The following is a 27,024-nucleotide window of genomic DNA, read 5'->3' as shown; positions in this document are numbered from 1 at the left end:
TAAAGTGATCTGTTCCACGTTGCTGCACTGCAAAATAATGCAGCTCGAGCAAGCTCTGCGTTAAGCAGCAGTACTGGGAGAGCCTCGGGAGCTACCTGAAGCCCCTGTGCCTACAGGGCCGCACGGTAGTTTTCACGTAGAAAAAAGTAAAGAAAAGTAAAGAATTGACTGCAAGTGCAGTTACAAACAAATGTGAATAACCTGCCAAGCAAACGAGGAGGATAAGGCTACTTAGAAAAGCTGGCAGATGTGGGTCTGCGTTTGTCGCTCTCCTGCCCACCTGTGTGCTGGCCCCACGGCTAGCCTAGCACCGCGCGCCGTGCTACCGGTGTTCTCAGAAATACACCCCGGGGCTGTGCCAGCCTCGGGGGCAGCTGGAACTCATCCTCCAGGTTCAGCCCTTTCCTGGTACCGCAGGGTGTGCAAATCCTCCTGGCTTTCCCCAGCAGCCGTGCGGGGCTCCTTGGCTGCAGGTTTTACAGCGACCCCCTCCCGTCCCCTGCACGGCTCCGGCACAGGATCCTTTGATCTGAGCACCGCTCCCCAGGCCCGCGGCCTTTGGTTGGTCCGAAAGCTTTAGAAAAATCCTTTTGTAGCAGCTCCTTTCCGTGACCACAGGCAGCACCTAAAGGGGAGGGGAGGAAGCAGGAGGCTCGGAGCAGAGGTCAGAGTTCCCAATTGATCCCCTTGAGGGGTTTTGGCACCACCCGGTGACTGAAGCAAAGAGGGGGGTGGGAGGGAAGTGTTCAATTTAGGCAGACCGCAGTGACAATAATGAACTCCGTGTGCACCTCCTCGGTATCTGCGTGTCCCACCAGAGTGCCTTCCCTTACCCATTCACCTGCTCGGTGCTGTTTGTGCGTGCCGCGGCCGTGGTGTAAAGGGGCTTTTCATCGGGAATTCGGGAAGAAAGCCTCCTGGGACCCTCCAAGGGACTTCCACCTGCTGTGGCGGGGAAGGGAAGTTTGCTTGATGGAAGACCTGGGGAAAGCATTAACACAGCACCCGGTCAGTGAGTTCGGTCGCTTGTTTTCTGCCTGTTTTCATTTGATATTGTAGTAGACTTTTAGGAAAGGGAATTCATGCACTTTAAAACATGATATTCTTAAAATGGCGATAATCATTGAGCTTCCGAAGATAATGCTGCCCTAAAGACACTTGCAGTGGTTTTTGGCACTGCTTGTGGGAAGGCTCTGAACCTTTTCAAGGAGTTTCCTTTGCTTTATTGAGGGCTCTTTGGCAGAAGACAGCGTTTCTGACTGCGGGAGGCTTTTCAGCCTGTAGAGATGTGAGGCGAGGCGATGCTGAGGTGCGCTGAAAGGGACTCCCAGGAAGGTTTGCTTCCCTCCTTCCCCTTGCTAGTCAGCGGGGGCAGGCCCACCTTAATGAGAAGTGCCTTTGAGCCATCAATTGAAGCTGAGACAAAAGGGAGATTACAGGTTTATTCTTCTGATGGGCTTTACCGAAGATGCCTGGAAGCTATCTGTCTCCCCAGGCAGGGGCAGAGGCGCAGGGGGTGCTCAGGTTCCCCGGCCCACCCAGCTGCCCGGGGGCTATTCCGGAGCCATGCCAGAGCCAGCAGGGGCTGCTGCTCCGAGCGAGGCAGGGCTGCAGATGATTGCTTGATTTCAGGGGATTAGTAGTACAACAATAAGGGAAGCTACTGGCATTAATTGAGGCAATTACCTTAGAATTTAAAAACGTGCACCAAACCCTACTGATTTCACGTCACCACCTCTCTTGCTTTCGTTTGAAACCTGCCCTTGCCTAAGCCCTGCTGCCACAAAGCGCTCGTTTGCATGTCGAGTCGCACCTGAGCAGTGTTGATGCTTACAGGAGGTCTTGTCCCGGTGTAACAGAGGAGGTCTGAATCTGTTTGATTCCTGGATGTTGTGGCATTTGCTGCCCTGTGTTCATCAGTGAGCAGGATTTCTTTGTCCCGTGCTGCGTGGCGCTGCACGGTGGGGAGAGCTGGCGCAGTGTGGGTTGGGTGGGGGGCTGCAGTGGGCCGGCCGCTGCTGTGTGCCTCTGTTCCGTGGTTACATGTGTGAAGGCACTGAGCCATGGGGGGCTCAACTGCAGCTGAAACTGAGTCATTCTTAGGGCAAGCTGCTGTAGCCTGCAGAAGACACCTGGTGAGACAAGACCTGCCTGGGTGAGCAGTTGGTTTATCTGGGAGGACAGCCCCGGTAACAGCTCGTGGAACACCTCCTTGCCTTGTCTGCAATACAACTTTTTGCTCCCCATTTCCAGCCCCGCTTACCTCAGCCCAAACTGCCCAGGCTGGGTCACGCTCCCTGCGGTTTGCCGATAAATTAGAAGAGGAGAGCGGAGGTTGGGTCACGGCAAGGCCAGATAAACCAGGACAAAGCCATCTGCTTTCCCCCAGGCGAGCCATGCCAGCGGGGTGCCGGGCTAGGCTTTATGCTTGGGGGGGAACTTCAGAGCTCCTATTGATGGGAGCCGGAGCAGGCCTTGCAGGTCTCTGGAGGCTGCTCTCCATTCAGATCCCCTCCTTATCTCTCTCCCTTGCAGTCTGCTCTGATAGTGGCAGTTTTGTGTTCTCTGAGCTGCCTTGCATCTTGTCTGCACTGCTGAAAACTTTCTGTGGCATACCTTGGGTGACATCCACGCCTCTCCTGCTCTGGTAACCTGCTGTCTGCTTACCCAGTACCTCACAACTGCTTTTTAATTAAAATCCTCCACTGATGTCAGAGCTTCCCAGAGACCTGGCATGCTGCACAGGAGCACGAATCACTTAAAAACACAGCTAACTGGAAGCGATTCCCACCAGATCTAGGTCCAGCTCTAATGAAACAACTAACGAGCAACTGGTGCATGGGGGGGGTGTGATACTTTTAACAGCAAGCTCAGCTCAGCTGTTGACGTGTTACCAGCCCCCTGGCAGCTAACACAGGCAGGCTGCTCAGCGGTGCCGAGGGATAACATCAGCATTACAAACGTATAGCAGCTGAGCCTGATTTTTAGTCCCCTCTTACTAAGCCTGAATTGGCTGCCACCCATCAATGCGAACATTTGGTTTGAAATGGTTTTTGCATCCGTAGCAAGAATTTGAAGTATGAAAGCACTTTGTTTTCTGTTGCTTATCCCCATTTTGTAACCTTTCCTCGCTTCTCCCCCCCGTCTCAGCGGTGTGCATCGTGCAGCAGAAGTTTCCACACAACCTGTTGCACCGGTTCCCCTTGAGGTTTGTGCTCAGGAGTGGGTCAGTTTTATCTGGTCTGCTCGCCCTCCTTACTCAGTGCGTGTTCCAGCGGGACATGTCCTGACCTCTCCGTGCAGCGGGAGCTCCCTGCCTGGCACCAGGGTGGTTCCAGCTGCCCTGTTCTTTGTCCTGGTGCTTACCCATCTGCTGTTTTCACCTTCCTAGAGGAGTTAATTAAAAGGTGTGCTTGTCTGGCACAATTTGCATTGCATAATTGCCTGCAAATAACACGGCTGTGGGCAAGAATGCAGGGAATTCTCAGCTCCCTTTGCCTTGCAATTCTTCCGAAGTTTGGGGCATCTGGAAAATCTCTGGGGTGGCTGTGCCTTGCCTCAGCCCTCTGAGGGGTGCACGTGGAGTAAGCAGGAAGGAGACTGCCTGTCTTGAAATTGTGTACCTGGTGTAATATTAAAGCTGGCTGCAGCTGGGACAGGCAAGGGCAGCTTGTTTGCCTGGGAATAACTGCACCTTTTAAGGGCAAATTGCCTGCAACAGAGTTCCCTTTCAGGCTCTGCAGCAGCAAGCCAAGTGACAGAACAGAGGCTCCACAAAACAAGTTCCTTGCTGATCTCGGGGCTACTTGCAGGTTTCCTTGAGAGTGGGTCAGATTCATTTGTGCATTAGGTAGGAAAGAAAGAATTGCCCTTAACAGCTTGGGTCTTTGTCTGATCCTGCTCAGGAGGTGCTGTTAAAGTTGCAGAGCTGTTTTTCCTGGCAGCGTGTCCAGGGAGCTGACAGAGACGCTTGCACCACAAAAGCAAGACAGGAGAGACTCCATGAGAGTGATTGCAGTGAGGTCCCTGGCCAAGTGACAGCAGGGGCTGTCCCTTTCGAGCCTTGCATTGAAGCATCACCAGCAAAAGGGGACTTGGCTGCTACACCATTAAGCTTGAAAATGTAGCTGAAAGGACTATACTTGTGAAATGAATGGGTTGACAAGAAACAGATTGCGGAGCTGGACAGAAGAACTGGCAGCCTGGGTCCGTAGGGATGACTGAATGGTCCAGGTCAGGATCTCTGGGTACTGACAGGGCTGGGAGTGGCAGCCTCGGCAGAGGAGCCACGGGCTGGTGGCCCTGGAGCTCGGGCTGCCGCTGGATGCAGTGGGAAGGAGGCTCAGCCTCCCTCTGCCTGCTCTGCAGCTGGCAACTGCTTCCTTGTGTCTGAGCCCCTCTGGCAATGCACAGTGAAATCTACCTGAATATGCATGGTGAAAAATACCTGAAATATGGAAGGGGTACTTCTGAGAGCAGGCCAAATTTTACGTTGGGTTGTTGTGGGTTTTTGCAGCTTTTTCTTGTTCCTTTTTCAGTCCCCGCTCTAAATTGGTGCATACAAGAAGTTTATGTATTGATTCTTTATTTTCCAAACTGTTCTGGTACCTGCCTGCTTTGAGTCGTGCTTTCCTGGCTACAGCTAAATGCTGTCTTTGTGCTTTCCAACAGGGCCAGTACTGCGACATCTGCTCCTCGGCGAACAGCAACAAGGCACACCCCATAACGAACGCCATCGATGGGACCGAGCGCTGGTGGCAGAGCCCCCCGCTCTCCCGGGGGCTGGAGTTCAACCAGGTCAACGTCACTCTGGACCTTGGACAGGTAAGCCAAGTCCTCCTTGGTTATGTTGGAGGCTGTGCTGGCGAGGACCTGCCCTTCTGTGCTTCTAAAGTCCTTCAGTGGTCTTTGCTGGGAGGGTGAGATGAGACCTCCTCATTTAATGACATGATCTGTTAAAACTAGGAAGGGAAAAACCTCGTCTGGCTGTTCGTAATATTAACTGCCATCTGTGCTATTTGCTGTTACTATTTTAGTTCTCCCTAAAAGTTGGGTCATGAAAATCTCCCGTGGCACACAGGTGCCGTTCCCCTAAAGGCGGAGTACCTGGCTCCTGAAGGGGTGCGACTTTTAGAACACAAAAATACAGCCCTGAGGAATTTAAGGTTGTGCCATAAAACTTTAACGGGTGTATTTAAAGCTCTTTGAAGACAGTAAGCCCATGCTGAAGGTCTTCCTGTAAAAGACAAAGGATGACAATGGATGCTCGGTCTCTAATGTTGGCAAGTCAAAGGGAATTAACATTGTAATAGCGATGACTGCCAGCCCACGCCTCCTCTGCTGCTCCTATTCAGCCTCTAGCCCATTCCTCTGGCAGCAAGCTATTCTCTCAGACCTTCCTCGGCTTAGGGAAAGCAGCGGGGAAGATGTCCCATCTGAGGCTGCAGGAAGAGGAAAGTGTTATAAACCAGAGACCTGAGGGGCTGCAGGACACAGGTCTGCTTACTGGTACGAGACCATCTCTGGCTGATGGACCGGGAACTGCTGTGAGGGGGACACCCCTTCCTTTGTGGTGCTGTGCTGCCTCGTCTCTGCCCTCAGCACCTCTGTTTGGGGGATGATATGGGGGAGGCAGACTCAGAGTCCCCAGGATTTGCTCTGATCTGCTCCCTGCTCAGAGCCTCTCAGCACCCTCCCGGGTCTGTTCTCCCCCGTGCGTGGCAGCCACCCAGAGCTGTGCTATACACAGTGCCAACAAAATGTCCCCGACTGCCCGGGGCACAGCGTGCGTCGCACAGTGCTGTGTGGGCACAGCCTTCTTGGGCTGCACACAGCGTGCTGGGCCTGTTAGCCAACGTAGGTGGCATCTGCTGCCTCTCAGAAACCTCCCTGCTGTCGGGCTGTGCTGGTGGGTGGGTTGCTTGCAGCCTCCCCCCGGCCCAAGGGGCAGCCTGCCATGTGGCTTTCTGTTTGCTCGCCGCTTTCAGCAAAGGAATTCTCAAAGACCAACTTTCCTGGAGAGCTTCTCCTCCTCCTTGTCACTCACTGTCATTTTTCTGCCTTCAGGCCGCAGCTAATCCAGCCATGCCAGCCACTTGCAAGCTGCTGAATTTGGCTCATCTGTGGGCTTGCAGCCTTCAGAGCTGCAGTGCTGGGAGACAGAGCCTGGAATAATTTGGGGGGGGGGGGGGGTGCAGTTCTGCTGAAACTGAGCTGCTGTAAGTCTACCTTGTCTCCTGAGCCCCCTGTATTTGCTCACTGCGCCCTGAGGGCCAGGATTGCACCATTGCTCCTACGAGGTTGGTAGCACGAGTGGCGTGGTGCTGGTTGCAGTTTGTCTCATCTGGTGGGGAGTTCTCTGGGCTTACAGATCGCTCGGCGTCCCTCCTGCTTCTGGAAAGTAAGCGCTTGCCCAGCTCGTTGGAACAGGAGCACAAACTGAAGTATCAGCCCCGTTTTCAGTGGCTTCCTCTTAATATGTGCCCTTATTGTATGTAATTGCCTTAATAATCGGTTGTGCTCCTGGTGAGAGTCAGGTCTTTGCTTTTCCCTCCTTTGTTTTGGTGGGTCAGGCAACAGAAACAAGATGAAACGTTACAAAATCGCTAATTTCCTCCTTTTGAAGTTGAGACTGGTTGAAAGGGAGGAGGATAAAGAGGAGTTTTTGGAATCCAGGGGGGTCTGCAGGGTGTGCTGGAGTGGGCTGGTGGACCTGGCAGCCAGGCTTGGCAAATTCCTTGGATACCTGTGAAAGGTGCAGGAAACACCCTCGGAGGCATGCCTGAGTGCAGGGCTCTTTTTTGGCTGCCTAACAAGGCCTCTCCTTGCTCCATGTAACCCTCTAGGGAGCTCTTGGATCAATTAAGATTTAATTTAAGGGACTGATGGCCGCAAAAAGCTGCTGCCCCTCTGGGGAATCGCTGGTGCCCAGCGTGCTGATGGCAGAGTCCTTCAGCAGGGGCTGGCACAGGAGGCTGTGGTGTCAACAACATCCCATCGCTGCGGTGCTTCCCTGCTGTCGATGTCCCTCCTGAGCCATAACTGCTCAATTACCAGCTGGAATTGAGTTTCTCCAGCATTTGGCAAGGCTGTGGCAATCGGGAGAGGGGCAGTTAATTAAAAAGCCTGTTGGTCTTTGCTCTTGCTGCCCGGGAGTTTGCTCTCCTCACGGGGATGTGAAAATCCTATGGGAAGGAGAGAGGGAGGGATATCATTCACAACCAGCAAATAAGATTTTATTTTCTAAAACAACCAAAAAAAACTGAGCAAAAACCACACAGGCTGGCTTCCCAGCTGGCGGGAGTGTATTAAATACTTGCACCACGTCATCTTAGTGCCAGCAGTGGCCTAATCTTAACAGCTTCATCAGCAAGGGAGTTGAGAGCTCCTGCCCTGGCCCAGGAAGAGATTGTGGCTGCTGATCTGCTGGGGGCTGCGTCTGAGCTGCTCCTGCTGCTGCCGTGTCTGTGCCTGCCTTCCTGGGAAGGGAGCTTTGGCTTTAAAGAGTTGGTAGGGTGAAAAGCTGGGAGAGGAGTAAAAGTCACTGAGGGTTTCCTTGTAAGACGTGAATTTGGGAGCCAGAAATAAGGCGAGCAGCTCCAGGGAGGGAGGTTAGATGGATTTTCAGAGCTGTTGGGGCGGGGAGTATGAATGGGCAATTTTTTTCCTTGCCTTTAATCCTGATTTTATGCTTAAAGCTTTAATACGTTTAGGGTGAATGATTGGGTGACTGCATGGTTTTCCTGCTGCGTCCTACAGCTCTGTGGCACCGTGATGGAGCACGGGGCTGGCTTCACGGGGTGGAGGGGCCGCGGGGTGCTGCGATCCGCGGGGACACCATTGTGCATTGTGCTCACCGAGCACAGGGACAGGAGGCCGTGACTCACCGTCACTGGAAATTGTCCCTTGTGATCTCGCTGTGATTAAGTGCCACAGTGGGTGGAGGGGAGGAAAGGGTGTGATGGACTTCTTAGGGTTTTTTTTTTTTTTCCCCAAGTAGGTCATTTGAGTCAGAGCTGACAAAACTCAGGAGGTTTAAAGAACCATGAATGGCTGGCTCCCTGCCAGGGCCTGACATCTTCCTTGCGTGAAGGTGAACCCAGGCCAGCCCTTCCCAGAGCTGTTTATGGATAGCTGGGGCTTTATCATAAACTCCGGGGAGAGGAATGCTTGCCGTCATGCGAGAGCGGGAGCTTCGTGCCAGTGCTTGCCCGGGGTTAATTACTGCCGTGGGAAGGTGGTTGGGCAGCGACCCCAGCTCATGCCGGCCCCGGGACGCTGGAGAACAGCAGAGTTCGAATTTACACCCCTAAAGGTATTTAAATCTCATTTCAGCAGGAGCAGGCTTTATGGCTGAAAGCCCCCACAGAAGGGGTGAGCCAGGTCTGGCAGCTCAGCGGCTGCACGGGGGCCGCGCAGCCTCCCCTCCGCCCTGGTCAGCAGCACGAAACACCCGCGTCCCCTCCCCTCTGCCACCCAGCAGGGAGATCGGGGCTGTTAACTGCTTAAAACGTAGTTCCCTTTAGAATATTAGAAAACAACCAAGAATTTCAGTCATTGGTAACTTCGGAAGATAAAAGGGAGATGAGGAGGACTGAGCTGAGCTCCTGGGATGCACCTTCTGCAGCCTAAGGGCCGTGTCTAGGCGAGGGAGTTGCTGAGAGCTTACCGGGTGCCTTGAGAAGTCTCCTTTTTGAGTTTCGTGTTACAGAGGGATCTGCCAAAGCTAGCATTTTTTTCCTGGCCGCTGTTGGGCTGCTTACCTTCTGCGTGCCAGGCTCCTTGAGCTCCGAAGTGCAGGTGTTGCTTGGCACAGGGCACGCTGGGCGCTTCAGCCCTCAACCGGCAGGCTGCTGTTCTGACAGCATGGAAAGTGCCTCAAAAGGAGGTGTGTTTTTTTCCTGTGGTGGATTTCCAGGGCGTAAGCCTACTTCCTCTCCCTCTTGCACTGCGAACTTGGCCCCTGAGGACCTGCTCTGCGCAGAAGTTAGCCGTGCAGGATGCTTTTGGGTTCTGGGTGTGAGGCCCGGCTTGCAGGAGCGAGTCAGTCCCTCTCGTGTGATCCGTTTTCTTGGTAATGAGTATGAAGTTCTAGGCTGGGTTCAGTGGGTGGAAATGCTGCCTGGCCTAATGCTAAAGGAACGCTGTTGGGCATCGTACAGCAGTACCTCGCGCCTCACAGCGCTCTGAAATCTTCTCACGTGTGCCTCTAGCCTCCCGTTTGTTATCACTGAGTTGAAATAGCAACGGGAGCTGCTGGCGGAGATCTGCAGGAAGCCTCTCTGAAAGGCAGCTGGAAGGGAAGCGTTGCAGGCCGATGGGCTGAGCTTACCTCCCTGTGCCCAGCAGAAGCCATCAGCACGCGTGAATTTGATATTTATTCCCTGGCTTAGTTAATTAAAATATCCTTCTTAATGAGAAAACTTAGGCAATCCCAGGAGGGGAGCTCATGGTTACTCTGGAAGGGAGCTTTTCTAGTGGCTGCTTACCCCCGGCCTGGGGTGGGATGGGGGTTATGGTCATCTGAGAAGAATTTTCAACTGAAAACTTCTCACCTTCTTCCTTTTGCACCTTTGTGTCAGTTGCTGTGAGATCTCTTACTTGCCTCTGGATGATATCACTGCTGCCAACGTTTTCCTCCGAGGCATCCTGTTCATTCTCGCTGTACGCAGAGGGAAACTTGTGATGGGTCTCTTCCCTTTCTCCCCCCTGGTGGAGATGTCTTCTGCATCCTTGTACCCACGTTTTTAGCAAATGCACAGCTTCCATTTGCCTCGGGGCCACACGGTGCTTTAGCTGCCTGGCACGTGTTTCTCGTAGAGCGTTCCAAACACGGGTGAAGATTTCAGGACTTCTGTACATAGTCTTTAGTTGTTGTTTTTTGTTTGTTTTTTCCAAAATGTTTCCCTGTAAGGACTTCTAGTTCTTCATTGTGCTGGGGTGTCACTGTGGGAAAGGGGTGGGAGGCACGGTGACATTTACTGTGAGATTTTGCACCTTAAGTAAAGGACCGGGGCGTAAAATCCCTAACAAAGACGTTCTTTCTCCAAATTGTTTTCTGGCTCTCGGAGCAAAAGCAGTATTAAAAATAAAGCATGTTAAGCAGGCTGAGCAGAAATCCTCCTCGCTTTCAGCAGCTGAGGCGACAGTCTCCTCTCCTCTGTAGAGTCCTCTACAATTGCCTGAAGTCCTCCAAAATTCGATCAGGATCTCTGTTCGCTTCCAGGCTTCAGAATTCTGGTTCCCCAGTGCGAAATGGCTGGTGGCGCCCCTCTTGCTTTTGGAGCCTGTTCAGTGCTGCTGCGTTTTAACACGACCGTCTAGTGGAAGCAGGGTGCCTGTTTGTGATGCTTCCCTGGGAAAAGCTGGAAAGGTGTGAGTGTGAGAGCACACGGTGCTGAGAGCTGGCGCTCAGCCCAGCTGTGTGGATCTTCTCTCCCAATATATTTTCCCCTTTATTGTTTAAAATAGCTTCACTTGTGAAATCTGTTCTCTTTCTTTCAAACTTGCAGTTCCCCTGGCCCAGATCAGGAGCTTTTTTTTTTTAATCCTGAATAGGGGAGATTTTTTTTTTTGCCTTTGCTTAGCCCTTCTTGACCTCTCTGTGCTTCCTGCCGGCTCCCACAGGACTCCTGGCTCTAGCAGTTGTGTGCTCAGGTGAGCGGGAAGGGAGCGCTCAGTTGTTAATCAAGTGGGGGTCTGTCCGCTCCAGCAGCGAGAGCAAACCCATCCCCTCCCTTCCAAGCAGCCGTGCCAAGTCAGGTACCAAGTTCCCTTTTCCAGGATCCAGAGCAGCCAAGGCTGATCCTTTTTTCTTCTTTGTTACTGCTAGTGCTGGTGGCTGTAAGAGAGAAGACGCGCAGAGCATCACTTGAGGTACATCACGGGTGACGCGTGAATTTGAATTCTGTGTTATGTTTACTTATGTCACGAACCAGCGCTGCTTACAATCATTTTCCAGCTCTGCAGTGAGTAGGTGGCGTTGCACTTGCAGCATTTGATTCCCAAAAGACGTGCCATGCCTGGCAGCCGTGCCAGGCTATGAGCACTGAGAATTGAAGGCTCCCGGTGGAGGAGGAGGCTCTGAGCAGATCACTCATCATCGTGGCACCTTTTGTGATTTCCGCGGAGGTAATTTCTGACTGGCCTTTGCATCTTGCACAAATGACCCTTGTGCTTCAGCTGCTTAATCTCCCCAGAGGCTCTGCTTGCTCTGCCTGGACCTGAACCGGCTAAGGAGAACTCAGGTGTTAAAATTCAGCCTCAGCCTTCCCCCTAGGAGAGCTCTGGGTAACAACTGATGAAAAGATAATTACTCCGCTTCTGAAAATCACGTGGGAGATTTCCAGTGTAATTCCTCACTGCTTATTTTTAATTTCGGCGCGATGAGAAACGAGGGGGCTGACGGTGAGGTTTCCTGCAGCAGAGCTCTCCCTCCCTGCCAGGCTGCCCCGCTCCCTGGGATTCTTCAAAGATTAGGAGAAAGCCTCGAGGCGAGTGCGAGCCGGGGAGAGGTCAGGCAAGCTGGGAGCTGGTGTATGGGGAGGCTTTGGTTTGTAATGAATAGCTGGAAGGCAAGCCTTGTAATTTCTTGCTGTTCTCCTGGAAAGTGTCTGCTTGGCTGGGCTGGTAAACAAGAGTGTGCCTTGAATCGGGTGTGAATGTGTGTAGATACACGTGCTGCGGGGTCGGCTTTGGCTGACCCCTTTTGTGGCTGCTCCAGGCAAGTTAAAACAGACCAGACCCAGCTAGTCGGGCCTCTGCTTTACTGGAGGGATGTTTTCCTGCTGCAGACAGACGTGGCAGGGAGCGTTTGTAAAGGTCGGCGTACCCAGGGGAAGCGGCGAGGGTCACAGCCCTGACACAGAGCGTGCTGGTGTCTGCAACCCAGAAATGGGCTGGGAAACGTGCTCTTCCCGTGGCATTGCACAGTGGGTTCAGTTCTTGGTGCTTGTCCAGATCACGATGAGAAGCCTCTCAAGTGGGCAATTCCTGCTTCCCGAGGCGGGTTTCTGGAGCCGTTCCTGCCTGCCCCATCCCTGTCCTGGCTTAGATCCGCAGGGCTGGCAAGGAAAATGCTAAAACGCACCTCTCATCATCTGCCTAGTCAGCTTCTCTGCTCTTTCAAGCCTATTTTGCCTGCCCCACCCCACACCGTTCTTTCTGTGCTTTACCACGCCTGGCTCGGCCCTGCTTTCATCTCTGCCTCATCCTTTTATTACAGCCGTAAACGTGGGCCCCTGGGCTGTGCCCAGCCTTGGTCCTCAGCCCTTTCCTGTTTTCTGGACTCGGTGCTCCTCAAATTCCAGATCTCCCCTCCTGCGTGGGGTGCCAGGCAGTGCCCAAATGGCACGTTGCCTCCTGCTTGACAGAACAAAAAGGAGATGAGGTGGGAGGCACGTGCCTGGTGTGATGGGACAGAAGAGCCTTTCAGACGGCTTAGGAGTAACCTGTGGCAGCTAACGAGGGAAATGTGGCCTGTTCCCACAGCCCTGGGACACAGCTTCTGCTTCTAGAGGCGTGCTGAGGAGCTGGTCAGAGAGGAGAGGGTGGAACAAGGACGGGTGGAAGGGGAGATGCGGGGAGGAGGACACGGCCTTGGGTGGCCCATGGATGGCTGCAGGAGGTGAGGGCAGTGTGGTGGTGTGGGGCTTCCTTGGGCGAGGTCACCGGAGTCAGACGAGGGCAGGAGGAGTGACTTTGTGCTCCGCAGAAGGGCTTGCCAAGTGTGACTATAAAAAGGCCTTTGTTAATATGAGGTCACCGCTAATGGAAGGTGGGTCGGGATCGTGCCAGCTCCTGTTTGTGCAGCGCAGGAAGCAACGGTGCTGGCTTCCTCTGAGCGCTCGGCTTGCCCCATGTACCTTGGGAAGGGAGCCACCAGATACAGGGAGAGCAGAGGTGGGGCTGGTAGCGTCGGTTGGGGACTTGGCATCCTCCTCTTTTCTCAGTCCTCTTCATGGAGACCTCAGAGCTCCTGGAGGGAAGTGTTCGGATGGTAGTCTGATTGTCTTGTCCTTCCTTCCACTGAACAGCAAGGGCTGGAGAGAGACAGGAGTTCCTGGATGTGGTGGGAAGCTCCGTACCTCTTGTTGCCCACCACATCTACCTGGAGGAGCTGTGGGCCTGCCAGCAGGGTTAAATTAAGCAAGCCCTGGTTGCAGAGCTGTGTCTGTGTTGAATGGTAAACCAGGATACCCAGAGTTTAGAATAAGGTGACTTTATCCTGAACGAGCTGCATTACAATTGAGGGCTTTTACGTTGTGCCTTGTTTCTGCCGAAAACCGTGTCTTCGGAGCAGACCTGCTGGCAAAGCTTGTCCGTGTAACTGTTCTAGCTGGTGCCCTGTGCCTGGGAATAAATCCTGCACCTGCTGCTGGGCCTTCCGAGGGCTTTGGGTGGTCGTTTGCGTAACCCGTGCAGTGACGAGCAAACAGCCAGCCCTGAGAGCTGCCCCAGTTTTTCACGCATGCATGTAGCTGCCCTTTCTTGTTTCTTGCCCTCAGCTGAGCTCTGCTTACAGGTTCCTGAAGGCTCTCGTCACCGTGGATCGGAGCGCTCCCTGTGACCACAACCCAGCTGGCATGCTGCTGGAGGCAGCTCTTGGATATGCTTAAATGCAGATGATGCCAAGCCCTGATCGGAAGGGGAAAAGAATGGCTTTCTGCTATTTGCACATAGCTGCAAATAGTAAACAGACGTACAACTGCAAACAAATCCGTGCCACAGCCTTCACTGTGGCTTCGCTGCCTTCTGGCTGTTTGCTAAAGCTGCCGCTTAATCCTCCTTCAGTCCTTCGCAAAGTCTGCGTTCACCCAAAAGCAGTGGGCACGGAGATTTTGGCTGGAGTCCACAATGGGGTTTGTGTTTTTTTTTTTCTTTATTTACCAGCCGTTGCTTTCTGCCTCGGCACCGGCTCACATCAGGTCTCGGTAAATGGCACCGTAAATACGAGGGCGCTGCTGGGGTTCGTGTGAGCACAAACCCTGCGCCCTCGTGAGCTCTGCGCGTCCCAGCAGCGGTACGAACTGTCACACAACTGCTGTAGCTGCAGATCTCTGGTGTTAGCAGTGGTATTGGGAATGTTAATCCCGCCGTGACCCTGCTATGCGCTGCTGTTGGGTCAGCCGGCTCTGAACGGCAGTGTCACGGTGGGAAACCTGCTGACAAACGCTAACGTGGTGCGTGGCTCGAGCGCAGATTGGGAGAAGAATGAGCTTGCTTGCACGTGTCAGGTTTGGTATTGTTGAAATCTGCTAACAACTGAACAACAGCTTTAAACAACAGCTTTAAACACCGTGCTGCCAGAGCTTGCAGGAACCGTGCAGAGGAATCACAAAAAAGGGACATGGCTGAAATGTCTGGAAGCTCGATTCAGTCGGGACGCGGTGCAAGGGGTTGTTTTCTGCAAGGTTTCATTAACAAATCAGCGTGGCCCAGGTAGGGACCCAGGGTGAAATCTGGCCCCTGCCAGGCTTCCCCTTAGGAGGAAGGCCGAGGGAGCTGTTGGTGCAGCATTTATGTCAGCACGTCGGTGTCTTTGCCCTGCTTGTGCAGAGGGACCCTGCTGGAGTTGGGTCTTCTCTGTACATGTGGGACCTGGAGCTGCTGCCTGGTGGTGGCAACGGAAGGGACCTTCCAAACCCCCTGCTTGGCCCTGAGAATGGGCAAGGTGGAAATAAAAGACAGGGAGAGCAGAATGGTGTTTGTCCTTGTAGAGCTGGGTCAGAACCAGACAAATTGGGTGTCAGAACTGGACATCCCTAGTATCCCTCTCCTGACCCGTTCAGAAGGATTTAAGTGTGCTGCTCTTGGGTGACATGGAGCTCAGAGCTCCTCCGAGGTTCGTGTGAGTAATTCTTCTTCAGCATTTGGCCATGTAAAATGAAATCCTTTCAGTGGCTTTGGTGGCATGCTGAGACCTCTCAGATCGTGCCAATTTTTAGCTAATTCATCCTCTTCCCTTTCCTTCTCCTCCTTCCCCTTCCCAAGCGCACAGGTTTGTGACAGGATATCCACTTCATTCAGGAGAACGGGGGAAATATTTGCTTGTGGTGTGCCAAGGTTGCTTTGTTCTCCTCGCTGAAAGGACAGGACAGCCCAAGGAAACGCTCGGAGCTGAAGCTGGCATGCAGCTTGGGGTGGATTTCCTGCAGCTCTGCGAGGGAAGTGTATGACACTGGTTTTTTTTTTTTTGTGATCCCATAAATGCAAGGAAAGAAAAAACCTGGGTGGGCTACGGACAGGCGGGGTCTGAAATCCTCTTTGATGTGAAATTGCTGTGTCACAGCTATACAAGCTGGGCCTTCTTTATTTTGTTGGCAAATGAAGTGCTCAGCTTGTGAATTCAGCTGCGTGGTTAAGTCGGCTGTCCCTGCATCGTTCACCAGCTGCAGCTGGAGGCTCTCCTTGGTGCCACTGAAGCCGTGCTGTGATGGCAGAAAGCCTTTGTAACAAATCCAGGCCCGTAACGATGGTGGCAAGGAAAGCAGTGAGTTGTCGTGTCTGAGTTTTAACCCCTCGGTATGGGTAACTTCTCCTGCCCTGAACTCTTGAGGCCAAGAGAAGTCTCCTGGGCAAGCAGGGTGCCTGGTGCCGGGGCAGGCTGGTGCCTGGCTGCTGCTCTAACGCCGTGCTCTGCCTACACCTGCAGGACAGATGAGTTGGCCTCTGTTTGTCGTGGTGCTTTGGGTGGCATCTATCTGTGTGCGTGCTGCGTTGTGCTGGGGTCATTGCCTTGGGTCCCCCAGGAAGCCCTGGGAACTCCCCAGACATCTCCTTCGCTACTGCAACAGCTCCTGCTCGCTTCTTGAGCAAGTCTCGTCCAGTGCCTAAAGACCAAAATCCTATTCCTACCTTACGGAAGGGGACTTGGGTGTTCCTTTTGTCAGCCAGTGACTTGGCCAAGGGCTTCCTGAATAAACCTGGCAAATCAGCAAGACTTTGTTATGACTGAAAAGGGTCTTACCATAGCCTGTACTGCATTTTTTTAATTCTTAGTATTACAGAGCCTAGAATGTTCGCCCATGGAGCGGGTCCCAGGTTTGTACGGCTCGCTGCATGCTCTGAAGAGCCCATCCCAATGAGGCTGGGGTCCTAGCTGGTAAAACTGGGGTGTAAATCATCCTGCATCCTGTCTAAAGCAGAGACAAGTGTTCTTTTGTCTGGCTTCTTGGCTCCAGTTGTAAAGTGGTCCAGGAACTCCGAAGAAAATTGAAATTGTCTTGCACAACGAAGCTGGGTTGGTATCACTGTAACTTAACGCATAAAACACACAGGCAGGACCATTTGTTTGCTCTGGATGGTAGGAATGTCCTCCTGAAAATGTGCTGTGCTGTGGTAAGTATGAATAGAGGGTTTTTCCACCCCCCTTTCCAGGCTTCTGAAGGCCAAAGTCGTGAAACAACTTAGAAAGGCTGCTAAAGCTGTGCTGATAAGATAGGCAGCAAATGTGCTTGGGAGCCTAACGTAGGCACCGAAATGTTTAAGCTGTTTGCTTTTCCCTTAACGGGGTGAAAAATGAGTGGGTCTCATTGAGGAACCCGGGGGATCGTGTGCTTCGAGTGAGGGCTACACCGAGTTCCTGTAACGGGTTCGTTCTGTCGCTGGGGCTGGCCGCTGACGTGCTTGCTTCACATTTACTGGGTGGGAAGCTGGAGCTGGTGTGGGCTCAGCAGAGCCCCACACATCCCAGGTCCATTTCCAGCAGGCTTTGCCCAGCTCTCTGAGTGTGGTGCAGAGAGGGGATTGCAGCTCGATGCTGCAAGTCAGTGGCGTTTGGAGATGTCATTTCTGTATCCAGTTAACTCCTCACTTTCTTCCCCCTCTGCTTGTTGTTAGCCTCATTCAGCCGCGTTATGTAGGACGATTCTGGTAGCAGGGCTTTGCAGAGGGTGCCTGTCGGAGCAGCAGGCTGGGAGCGTTCAGGGAGCCTGGGTTTGTAGCACCACCAGCCCGAGCCAGGGGAGGAGGATGCTCAACGGCCTCTGCCATGCACCAGCGCTCTCCTTCCCCGAGTCTCCACCACCACATTTGCAATCTAGAGCACAGCTTAGGGTCACACGGAGCTTACGGGGCCTAGAGACTGTTCCCCGGAGGTGATCACACCACACAAAGACACAGCGAATCGGTTATCTGTGGTGTGAGCAAGGTGCAGAGGGAGCCTGCTGCACCCACGCACGCAGCAGGGTGCTCGTTTGTGCTGTGCGCCCCTTTCCACCCTGCTGGGCTGCCCAGACACCGTGAGCATCTGCACGGAGCCACAACGGCAAGCGTCAGTTAGACGTATTTAATCAGGCAGGGGCACCGTGAGGGTGAGAATGCCACTGCTTAAAAACCTTTTAACCTTCCAGGTAAGTGGCGTGGCTATGTAGTGCCCCCACCCTGGACACGTGCCATCGCACACGTGCTCCCTTCTTTCACTGGTGGTCTTTCTTCCAGCGGTGCGTGCTTACACACCCAGAGCTCTTATCTCTACTCAATCGTAGCTTTTTTTAAGCCCTTGTGTTCTCTGCAGCGCTCCCCTTATCTCTGTTCCTTCCCAGGGCTGGGCAGTGGGAGCAGGGAGGCAGGAGGGGCTGAGCAGGCAGTAAATGCGTGTGCCCTGCAGCGATGCCGCAGGCCGGCTGGGGAAGGCAAGAGGGAGAGCGGTGGGAATACCCTTAGGACAGTCAGGTTTTTCTGAGTTGCTAGAATTTTACAAGGCAATTCCTGGGTTTGAGGGTTGAGGAAGGAGGGTTTGAAGCATGCTGCTGCAGCGCGGAGCTGCAGTTCCTCATGTGAAGGTCTGCTCACAGAATGGGGCTGAAAACCGGCCCCAAGGTCGCTGCCAAGAGGCTGGCGGGCTTTGGCTCTGCTCTCTGTGCCCTGATCTCTGCCAACCATCAGAACGAGGATGCTGTGAAGCTCTGGGAAGGTGCTTGCAGTAGCCCCAGGCAGACTGGGGGACCAGCAAGCATCCAGACTTTTGAGGTCCGGGTTTTGGGACAGGGCTCTCTGGTCCGTTCGGTCAGTGGCTCCAGCCAGGCTGGGTCTGCCTCTCGGTCACAGCTCAGCACCATCTGCAGGGCAGGCGTGCCGGGTCTCCTGCCCAGCTCACGAAATTACTGTCTCTGATGAGAAGTGTTGCAGTTGCTTCTGTTTTTCCTTTCCCTTTTCTCCTACAAGCATTCAGCGGTGGCTTCGCAGCGTGCGGTCACCTCCTGGCAGACCTCAGGCTTTGGACCAGCTGCGTGTGCCTGGGCTGTCTGGGTGGTGTTGCCCTCTTGTGGTTGAACCTGAAGGCAAAAACGTGTGGGTTTGTCACTGCACCTCCCAAGGACACCTGAATTGTTTGAGTCGGAGCTCTGCTTCCCAAGAAGGGTACGTTTTCTGTGTGGAGGGTTCGTTATCCACAGTGACGGGCAGCAGATCCACAACTGCAACGCTTTTACCTCGTTCTGTAGCCAGAGCTGCAGGTCTGGGGCACGGTGCTCGGAGCTGCGTCTTTGCCCCCCATTTGGGGGAAACCTCTGCATCTGTGGCTGCATCTGGACGAGGTGCACCTGCTGTGGTGCAAGCAGCTGTGTGGCCGTGCACATCCCCGAATCCCATGCCAATGGCAGCCCAGCACAGGTGGGTTTGCACAGTTCATAAGGCATCTGACCTTCCTTTTGCTGAGGCTTTCAACAAGCCAATTTTACAGGCCTGGGAGGGACCACCCAGTGCCTGCTTTCACGGCCGGCGGAGGGGGAAGGGAGGGAACCCTTCAAAGAGCAGAGGAGGTGAAGTTACCACCGCGGGCCGTGTATTGATTTCATGAACAGTGAGGCTCGGAGTCGGATGCCAGCCTGCTTTGCTCTGATCTCAGCAGAATGTGACCCCTGTCCCTCGCAGCAGAGGCACGGAGGCGATCGCGTTTCCCCAGGCAGGTCCCGTTTCTGGAGGCAGCCGGGGCGACGTACCCGGCTCCTGGGAGCGGTGCGGGGAGGCATTGCAGGGGAGGCTTGGGCCTGGTGGGCACACCACGAGCACAAACCCCCACGACCGCTTTGGAGGCTGGTGCCAAACAGGGCGGATTGCTTGTAGCTGCCCCGTTGGCATGAGTGGCTTTGCTCCCCTCCTTTGAAGATGATGATTCTCTTTGAGAGCAGGAGATCAAGACTTGGTTCTCGGCTGAGTTGAAAGGCGCTGTTTACAAATGTTTATCCTGGAAAATATTTATAAACCTACCCCTGGGAGCAGGGCTGTACAGCGCCATGGCCTCCCGTGGACCGCAGAGCACCGCTATCTAGTGCTCGTCAGCTGAGCCCGTGCAGGATGGGCTGTGTCCTGCTGAGGGCTGCTGCTTGTTCTCCCCGAGCCCCTTATTGTCCCCCCGGTGTTTATGTCGTGCTGTACACAGCTCTGCACTAAACGCTAAATCACGCTCACAAGTCCCCGGCCTCTAGAAGAGCTGTGAGCATCAGGCGAAGAACAGAAGTGAGACGGCTGCTGCTCTTTGCAGCTGCTGTAGAAGTGTTTCGGGTTATTCACACCAGGTCATTAAAAGCTCCTTGTTAATCTCTTAGGGGCGTAACGTTCTGTAGCACTGCTTCTGCTTCTGCCAGAATAACGGCCTCGTGCCCTTCGTTCTTGCCGTGTGGCAGAGGAGCGAGGTGCAGCAGTGCCGGGGGGCGCACACCTCCCCGCGTATGGCCTTGAGCTGCCCGTCCCGCTGCCCCCATCCACACAGAGGCGAGTTGCTGGGGACAGCGAGGACACGCAGCGGCTCTTGGAGGCACGCTGAGGTTGTAAGGCTTTGGGGTTTATTTTACCCACGTCCCGACGTCTGCGTCTCACGTCAGCAGCGAGCCCCAGTGTGGTTCGGTGCCGCTGTCCTGTGCGTCTCAATGTCCCCAGGGCTGGGACGGGGCTGGGGGGGACAGGATGCGAGCGCGTTCGTGGCATAGCTGCCCGGGGTCAGGTTGCTGAAAGGGAGAGGGGGTAACAGCTGCACTGCCGGGAGCACGGCAGGCCTCAGCACCACGCGGGGACCAACAGAAACTGCCCAGGTTTGAAACTAGGTCAGGAGCACGGCCTGAGACACAGCACACCGCTCCTCCAACCCGGGGAAGTTCAGTCCCCCAGTGCCTGGCTGCTGGGGCTCCTGCGTGCCCCACAGGCCAGCAATTCGAGAGCAGAAGTGCCCTCAGGAGTGATGTTTGCAGTTGGCCTCTTGCACACTGATACGTTTCTGAGCAGGAGAGCTGGAGATACTTTGGAAAGCATCAGTCCTCAGCAAAGCTGCTGCATCTGGGGCTGGACTTTCTGCAGCCAGGTTACCTGCTCGGCGGTCCTGGGGTGGGTCAGAGAAAAGCAAGGCTCTGCGGCAAGCAGAGCAAAGCTGCTGCAGATGTCTGAGCCATGGGAGCTGCTGGGGCTCGAGACCAGAGCGACCGCACGTGTCTGCAGCGTGCTTCTTCTTAACGCGTTGTTTATTTGATGTCCTGTTTGCTCTGGCACAGCCTGATCGCTTGCTGAGATAGAGAACTGAGCGCTGGAGCACAGCGTGAGCAAACTTCTCTCCCTGCAGCTGCCAGGAGCAGCAGCTCTTCTCCCCGTGCCTGTTCAGTGGCAGCCAGGGAGCTGCTCAGGGCAGGAGAGGCTTGTCACCCGTCCCCGCAGCAGGGGAGGTGGCACAGCTCCTGCCTTTTTGGGCTGGGGTCAGTAAGGGGCTGGGACATCTTTAAACTTCTCTTGCCCGCAGTTACAGGAGACGGAGCATATAGGATGGGGCAGGGGAAGGCTGCATCACACCTTCCCTCGTAGCTGCTGCTGGGTCCATGGGGAGGTCTGCAGCGCTTCTGGCAGCCTCTGCCGCACAGCCAGGGGGATGCGGCCACGCTGGGGACAGGCAGCAGCTGCCCCCGAGGGACTGCCTGCTGTCCTGCCACGTAGCGAGCCCTTAATGTCCTCTTATTAGTTACAATAACACTGCCCCTATTTAAAAAACAACCCCGCCTTAGTCCTCCCTCCGAAAGAATTCGAACCTGTCATGAAATCTGGAGGAGAAACGTTTTCCCAGACAGCCCATCGGCGGCAGGACCTTGCTGTCAGCTGCCCACACGTCTGGGAAAAGCGAGCGCTGCGTCCTCCAGGGGAGCTTTCCTGGGCGAGAAGCTCAACACCTTCTCCAGGACCACCTGAGTGCCTGTGGCAGGGGCAGGTTTGGGCTGCCCCACACCAGCTGAAGCCTCCGTGTCTCAGACGCGATGGAGAGCACAGAGCTGTAGCTAACACAGCCCCGCTCCTTCCCACCTCGGCTCAACGCCGCTGCCCTGGGACATTTAAGTCAGTGACTGCCTCCAGCCCCTGGGATGCGCTGAAGGAGCAGAGAGCGATGTGTAACGGGGAGGAAAGCTCTAGGGCTTCCCTGGACTTCGCAGGGTTGGTGTGAGCACAAGGCAGAGCAGTGGTTTGCGTGCACGTCCCAGTCAGCATCGCCTCTGCTCTGTTCTGACCTGGGCTGGAGGGGCTGGGCCCAGGGACAGCTCCAAGCAGCGCCCGGAGCGCATCGGTTGCTGAGATGTGGGGAAGGGATTAAAGAAGTCCCTGATAGTTCAGTGGCTGATCGAAACCACACTGGAAACCTCTGCCAGGGGAATTGCTGGATTTCATTAAAGACAAGCGACCTCTTTTCATCCCACTGCAGTCAAGCTGCCAGGCGCAGCCAGAAAATATCAGAAACTATCAATAGCGCGGTTGATATCACACTCATGATGTGATCTTATCAGCTCCTGCCTGTGAATTGTGACCGAGTTTAATTGACTCTTTCCCTGACTTGGGTTGGGAGGGTTCCTCTTCCCCAGCAAATGAGTTTTCCAGCTGCTTACTTTAAAGGGAAAAAAAAATAGTTAGGGATTTTCTTTGGCTACCTTTCCGGCTTCCAGCTGTTAAGTACTGGAAATGTGTTCTTCATTATGTCCGAGAGAGAAATGCTTCTTTCTTCCGATTGGGGTGGCAATAAATAATTCAAAGCATAATGTGCTGTAGACAAGCGGGTTAGTATCATTTGTTTTCCGCACAGCAGCGTGCGGCAGGCTGGGCCGGCCGCGGCGGGGAGCAAGCACCGGCATGATGAAGGGGCTGGGGAGGTGCTGGGGTCTTGCCTTAACGCATCGGCTGTCCTTAGGCTGAGCGCAGTCGCTTTTGTTCTTGGGGTGCAGATTCAACAACGGAGCGTCCAGTTCTACCTGTAGGCAGCTTTGCATTAATTAAAAAAAAAGGAAAGCAGAAATAAGAAGCGGTTCTCAGCAGCCCCTCTGAGCGAGCGTGCCGCGCGTCGCTGCCTCGGCGGCACCTCTCCAGCCCCCGGCGCCTCTCTCCTCATCTGACCCCTGAGCCCTCGAGTCCTGGAGTGATCTCGACGAGCTGGCGATGGGGCTATTTTGGATTAGGAGGAGGGCTGAATTCCAGTTCTGGGGAGCGTTGCTGCCTCTGCCGGGGTTGGCTCTGTTCATAGCAAGGGTGCTCCGGCTTGCGTGCTTCTGCTGGTCTTGGCCGGGCCAGCATGACCAGGGCACTTCCACTAGCAGGAGGGTCCCAGGACACAGCCTTCTGTTTGTTCCTCCTAACCTTGGGAAATTAAGTCTCTGAGGTCTGGCACGTGCCTCTTTGGTCAAGAAGGTGCCAGGAGTTAGAGGAGATGACTTTGGGCAGCTGCAGGAGCTGCTGTGTGTGGTGGCTGCCTCTGGCCGGGCTCCCCCAGGCAGTCCCCGTGGTGACGGTGGGACTGCGGTGGCAGTGCGTAGGTCGTCTTGGAGAGAAAAGAAAGCGTCTTCTTGGAAAGGTAGGGAAAGATGGAGAGAGGGGGCTGTCATCGATGGTTAGCAGCAACCCTGTATCTAACTCAGCTCGGCTGAACGTGGTGTAATCGGGACGCGTCTCTGAATAAGCCCCTGGAGCAGAACGAGGCAACGTCTCGTCTGATGCTGCGGATGATCCGTCGGTGCAAGAGGGAAATACTGAAGGTTTTGCCAAATTTCAAAGGAGTATGAATCAGAGTAAGCCCCCAGTGAGAGATGAGATCACCGGCAGAGAAAGAGCAGAGCTGGGAAGTGCAACCGAAGCCTTTCTCAGACAGGAAAGGAAGCCATGGTCCCCCAAGTGGGAAGGGGATCTGTCTGAGCCGCCAGGCCCTGCTGTGGTCCTGGTTCTGCGGCTGGCAGCAGGCAGCGCTCGCACAGCCCGCGTGTTGTGCGGGGTGTGAGGGGCGTGCAGCCACCCCCGTGGGAATGGGAACGGGCTTGAACGCTGCTGTGGGCTGGGGCGAGCTCCTGCTGTAACCGCTCTCTCTGCTGACACCAAATAGCAGAAATCTGTGGTGTTCTCCCATGCCTGAGAACCTCTCACGACGTCTCCATCCTTCTGGCCTCTCCTGTTTTCCCTTACCCCAGCCCAAAGCTAACGGGAGAGGCAGGCTGCAGAAGGACTCCTCACGTGTTGGAGATTTTCATTCCCGATGTGGGAAATACTTGAAAATGTTTTGCCCTCAAAGACGGCAGCATGTGTTTCCCTTTAAAATGATGGTTAATAAGAATGTTTTTAAAGGAATTAAAATACCAACGAAAGCAGGAGGGAGTAAGACAAACACTAAGAAGAAGCCCTTGAGGATAGAACGAGTTGGTGAGCAATTGGGTCCTGAACTCTGTGGGAATTGGACGAAATCTGTGAAGTCTTCCCGGATATCCCGCCACGGTTTGGAGCCCTAAAAATAGCACAAGACTCGAATGGCCCAGATGACCTCAAAGCTGCTTTGTGAGGGACTTACAGCGTGGCCAGAGTAGGTGAAAACCCTGCAGCGCATCTAGGTTCCAGAAACCTCTGCGGCGGGGATTGCTAATTGATCGCTGGCCTTCGTTAGCACCGGGCTGTGATGGATGGGGCTGAGTTTGCTGCTGCAGTGAGCAAACAGCGGTGCAGGACAGTGGCCTCCTTTCAAAAGCTGAAGCGAGTCGAAAGGGCCCAATTAACTGGGTCCTGGGGGGGCTGTTCCACCGACGACCACAGCCCTCGCTGCCGCTGGCTGTGCTGGCCGCGAGCCCGCTCGCTGATTTATTTATTCCTGGGCTCCGCACTGGCCCCAACCCACGGCGCTCCGAGACTCAGCAGAGGGGATGGCAGCGCACACGGAAAGGTGCTTAGAGAGGAGCTCTGGCTGGGAACAAAGCAGCCAATTTCCTTTCACCGCAGATGAGCCTTATCTCAGGAGATTGCGTTTGTCTCGCATGGTGCCTCTGGTGTCGTAACCGCGCTCTTCCTGGAGATAGGGGCTGAGCAGAAATCCCACAGCGGGAGCCTGGCCTCGGATTGTGGCTGTGATTCAGGAGCCCCGGCCCCTGGGGGAAGTGCTGGGACCGGGGAGCTTGGGGCTGAGTTTATTTACTTATTTTCTTTACATCTACATATTTATATTTTCTATATTTCTTCTTTTTATTTTGGATTTGACAGAGGAGGGGAGCTGCACAACTCGTTGTCCTGGCGTGTTGCTGATTAGGGCAGCTCGGCGCTTTTTGGGGGCCCTGGTCACGGCCAGACCCCCACTGGGCTGGCACATGAGCATCCCGGGGGTGCCCCAGCACTGCTTAGGTCTGTGACCCTGTGGGGCTGTGCTGAAGGACAAGCCGGGGCTCCTGGGCGTGGAGATTTCTCCCAGCAGACATGAACAGATGTTCCTAGCGAAGATCTTCTCTAGGACGTGGTCTCCTTGGCCCGACAGAAGGTTGTTTTCTCCAGCTCGTGGGAAACGTTTTTACGCTGTGTCTTCAAAAACACAACCTCGGGAATCAATTGGTTTGAAGTTGTTTTAAAAGGGTTGCCACGTGGCTGGTAGAGAGGCTGCTTAACTAGTCCCCCATGCCCCAAAGTAGACAGACCACGTTTTATGGTCCCGGCACAAACGTGGCTGAGATGTTTGCCTTTTCTCTTCTCCCCTTCCTTCAAACCCAGAGCTGCTGCTTGCGTGACACAAACGATGGGCCGCAGGTAGATCTGGCTGGTTCGGGCTGAGTCCGGAGCAACGCTTCACCACAATGCACTCAAGGCACCGGAGGAATTTTGCCGTTATCCCATCCCAACTGGCCGGAGGAGGCTGCTTCTCCTCTTCTGTGCATGCAAAACCCCATCCTGCCTCTGCCACCGCTGCTGAGTAGTCAGGTTGTCAGAGCTGGATTGGTGTGCGTGCGTATAAATCTCTCTATAAATACACATTTTTAGCTCGCGCTCTTTTCTGTGCTGTTAAATGTTCTTGAAGCCGGGCAGGAAGGAGCTGGCGATAAGGGAATAAAAGGCTGGGGTAAATCCTGCGAGCAGAGATAACGCTGTGCAGGGACTGAGGGTGAGCCGGCCCTGCAAGCTCAAGGCAGCCGGCCCGGCCGTGCTGCCAGCCAGCTGGGCGCGCGGTGTGCCCCAGGCAGCTTTTGGTGTAGCTCGGAGCACCGTGTTATCAGACACGAGGTCGTTGTGTTCAAAGCTGTGCGACATCATCAGTAATTTGCTTGAAAAGGTAAATTTTTTAAATCTCGGTCAATTTAAAGGATTGTCTCTTACACCTGCCCTGAGTCACAAGGTCCCTCACGGGGCTCCCTCCTCGTCAGGCACCCCGTTTTTTCTCGTGCCGTTTAAGCACAACTGGTGTTCCCTTGGGGACGAGCAGTGCAGTGAAGGTGCCCGGCGTTATTCCGCTGTGGTTTGTTGCAGCACTCCCAAGCTGATCTTCAGGGGCCCACACCCTTTCCATACAGAAATTGGGCAAAACCAGGAGGCCGTGCTGTGCTGTGCCGGTTTCTGACCGCGGAACAGAAGAAATGAAGCAGAATGAAAGGTCACACCGGATTTCTTAGCGAGGAGCTGCTTGCTGCTGGGAGGAAGTTGAGGAATTTTGGCCCAGCGCAAGCCGAAATTCCTCCTGGGATGTGTGGGAGCCTTTGGCTCCGGGGGAGGCCGCTCCGCTCGCAGATCTGTTGGGGCCTCGCTTTGACTTTTCTTTGTAAGGACGTGAACGCTTTGCATCGCACCGGCTGTGTCATGTGTGCCCCGAGCTGGCAGTGGCTTGAAGAGCAGAAATCAGAGGTATGGTGCAGAAGAGCCCCTCTGCTGTCCCACGGCCTCCTCTCGGCAGGGCCTGGAGGATGTAACCTCGCTGGGGACCTGGGGCTGTGCTGCGGGGGCTCTTGGACCCGCGCTGTCCCACAGCTGTGCCCATCCACCTGGGTCTGCAGCGTGCCGTGTTTCGTGACGGGCTTTTGTCGTGGCTGCTGCCAAAGTCACGGATTCCTTCTGGGTGTTTTCACAGCAGAATAATCCGTGACTGTGGGCGCTTCGTTGTCTGCATCTTGGCATGCACGCAGCTGGGTGAACCGTTAACCAAATTAAGCGAAAGCTGTTAAATTACAGTCAGAGGAGATGGGAAAGAGCTTGGCGCTGCTCCCAGTCTAACTGACACCCTCCCGGGGAAATCCTCTCCTGGGAATGTTGTCCTGGGCTGGAGGAGGGACGAACACGGTGTTTTAATGGGACTCTTTCTTTTCCTTGTGCTCAAGGTCAGAGTTTCTACCCTATTAGACCGCATGTTAGTAAACAGGAGATAGCAGGCAGTTGTTAAAAGCAACAGGGCTCTTGACTTGAAGCCCCTTCTCCTCTGTCTGAGGAATGGGTGCCCCGAGAGGTCCCACCCTGTGCCCACAGCTCTGGTCAGTGCCGCAGGAGATGGGGCCTGGGCCGGGCTCTCCTCCAGGCCGTGTTCGCGCTGCTGCGCAGAGATGGTCGGTCACTGGGGAGGAAAAGGAGGACATGGTTTTCATTAAAATTAGACCTTCTCCCTCCTCCACAACCCTTTGAAAAATGCAGCAGAAATGCCTGGTTTGTCTCAGTCCGTGTCCCATGGCTGTTTGCGCCATGACTCCTTCTCCATCAGCTGTGCCGGGGCCAGATGGGCCGTGAGCTCGGGGAAGGCTGTCGGAGGGTGCTGCCACTGAACTTCGCCGTCCTCGCCGCAGAGCGGGTGGG

At 54.5% G+C, this 27,024-nt stretch overlaps 1 protein-coding gene across 4 annotated transcripts in view; it reads left to right on the top strand.

Annotated features, from left to right (window-relative positions):
- Positions 1-27,024, top strand: part of LAMA5 (laminin subunit alpha 5) — an 86,917-nt gene that overhangs the window by 1,706 nt on the left and 58,187 nt on the right. For all 4 annotated transcript variants that reach the window (XM_035343904.1, XM_035343902.1, XM_035343903.1 and 1 more), the window contains exon 2: positions 4,672-4,824. In XM_035343904.1, coding sequence (XP_035199795.1) covers positions 4,672-4,824 — 153 coding nt within the window. The remainder of the gene's footprint in view (positions 1-4,671; positions 4,825-27,024) is intronic.

The sequence above is a fragment of the Oxyura jamaicensis genome, chromosome 20 (genome assembly GCF_011077185.1).
Source record: "Oxyura jamaicensis isolate SHBP4307 breed ruddy duck chromosome 20, BPBGC_Ojam_1.0, whole genome shotgun sequence".
Classification (NCBI taxonomy): Eukaryota; Metazoa; Chordata; class Aves; order Anseriformes; family Anatidae; genus Oxyura; species Oxyura jamaicensis.
The sequence above is the reverse complement of the archived record's forward strand: the minus strand, read 5'-3'. Positions and strand labels throughout refer to the sequence as shown.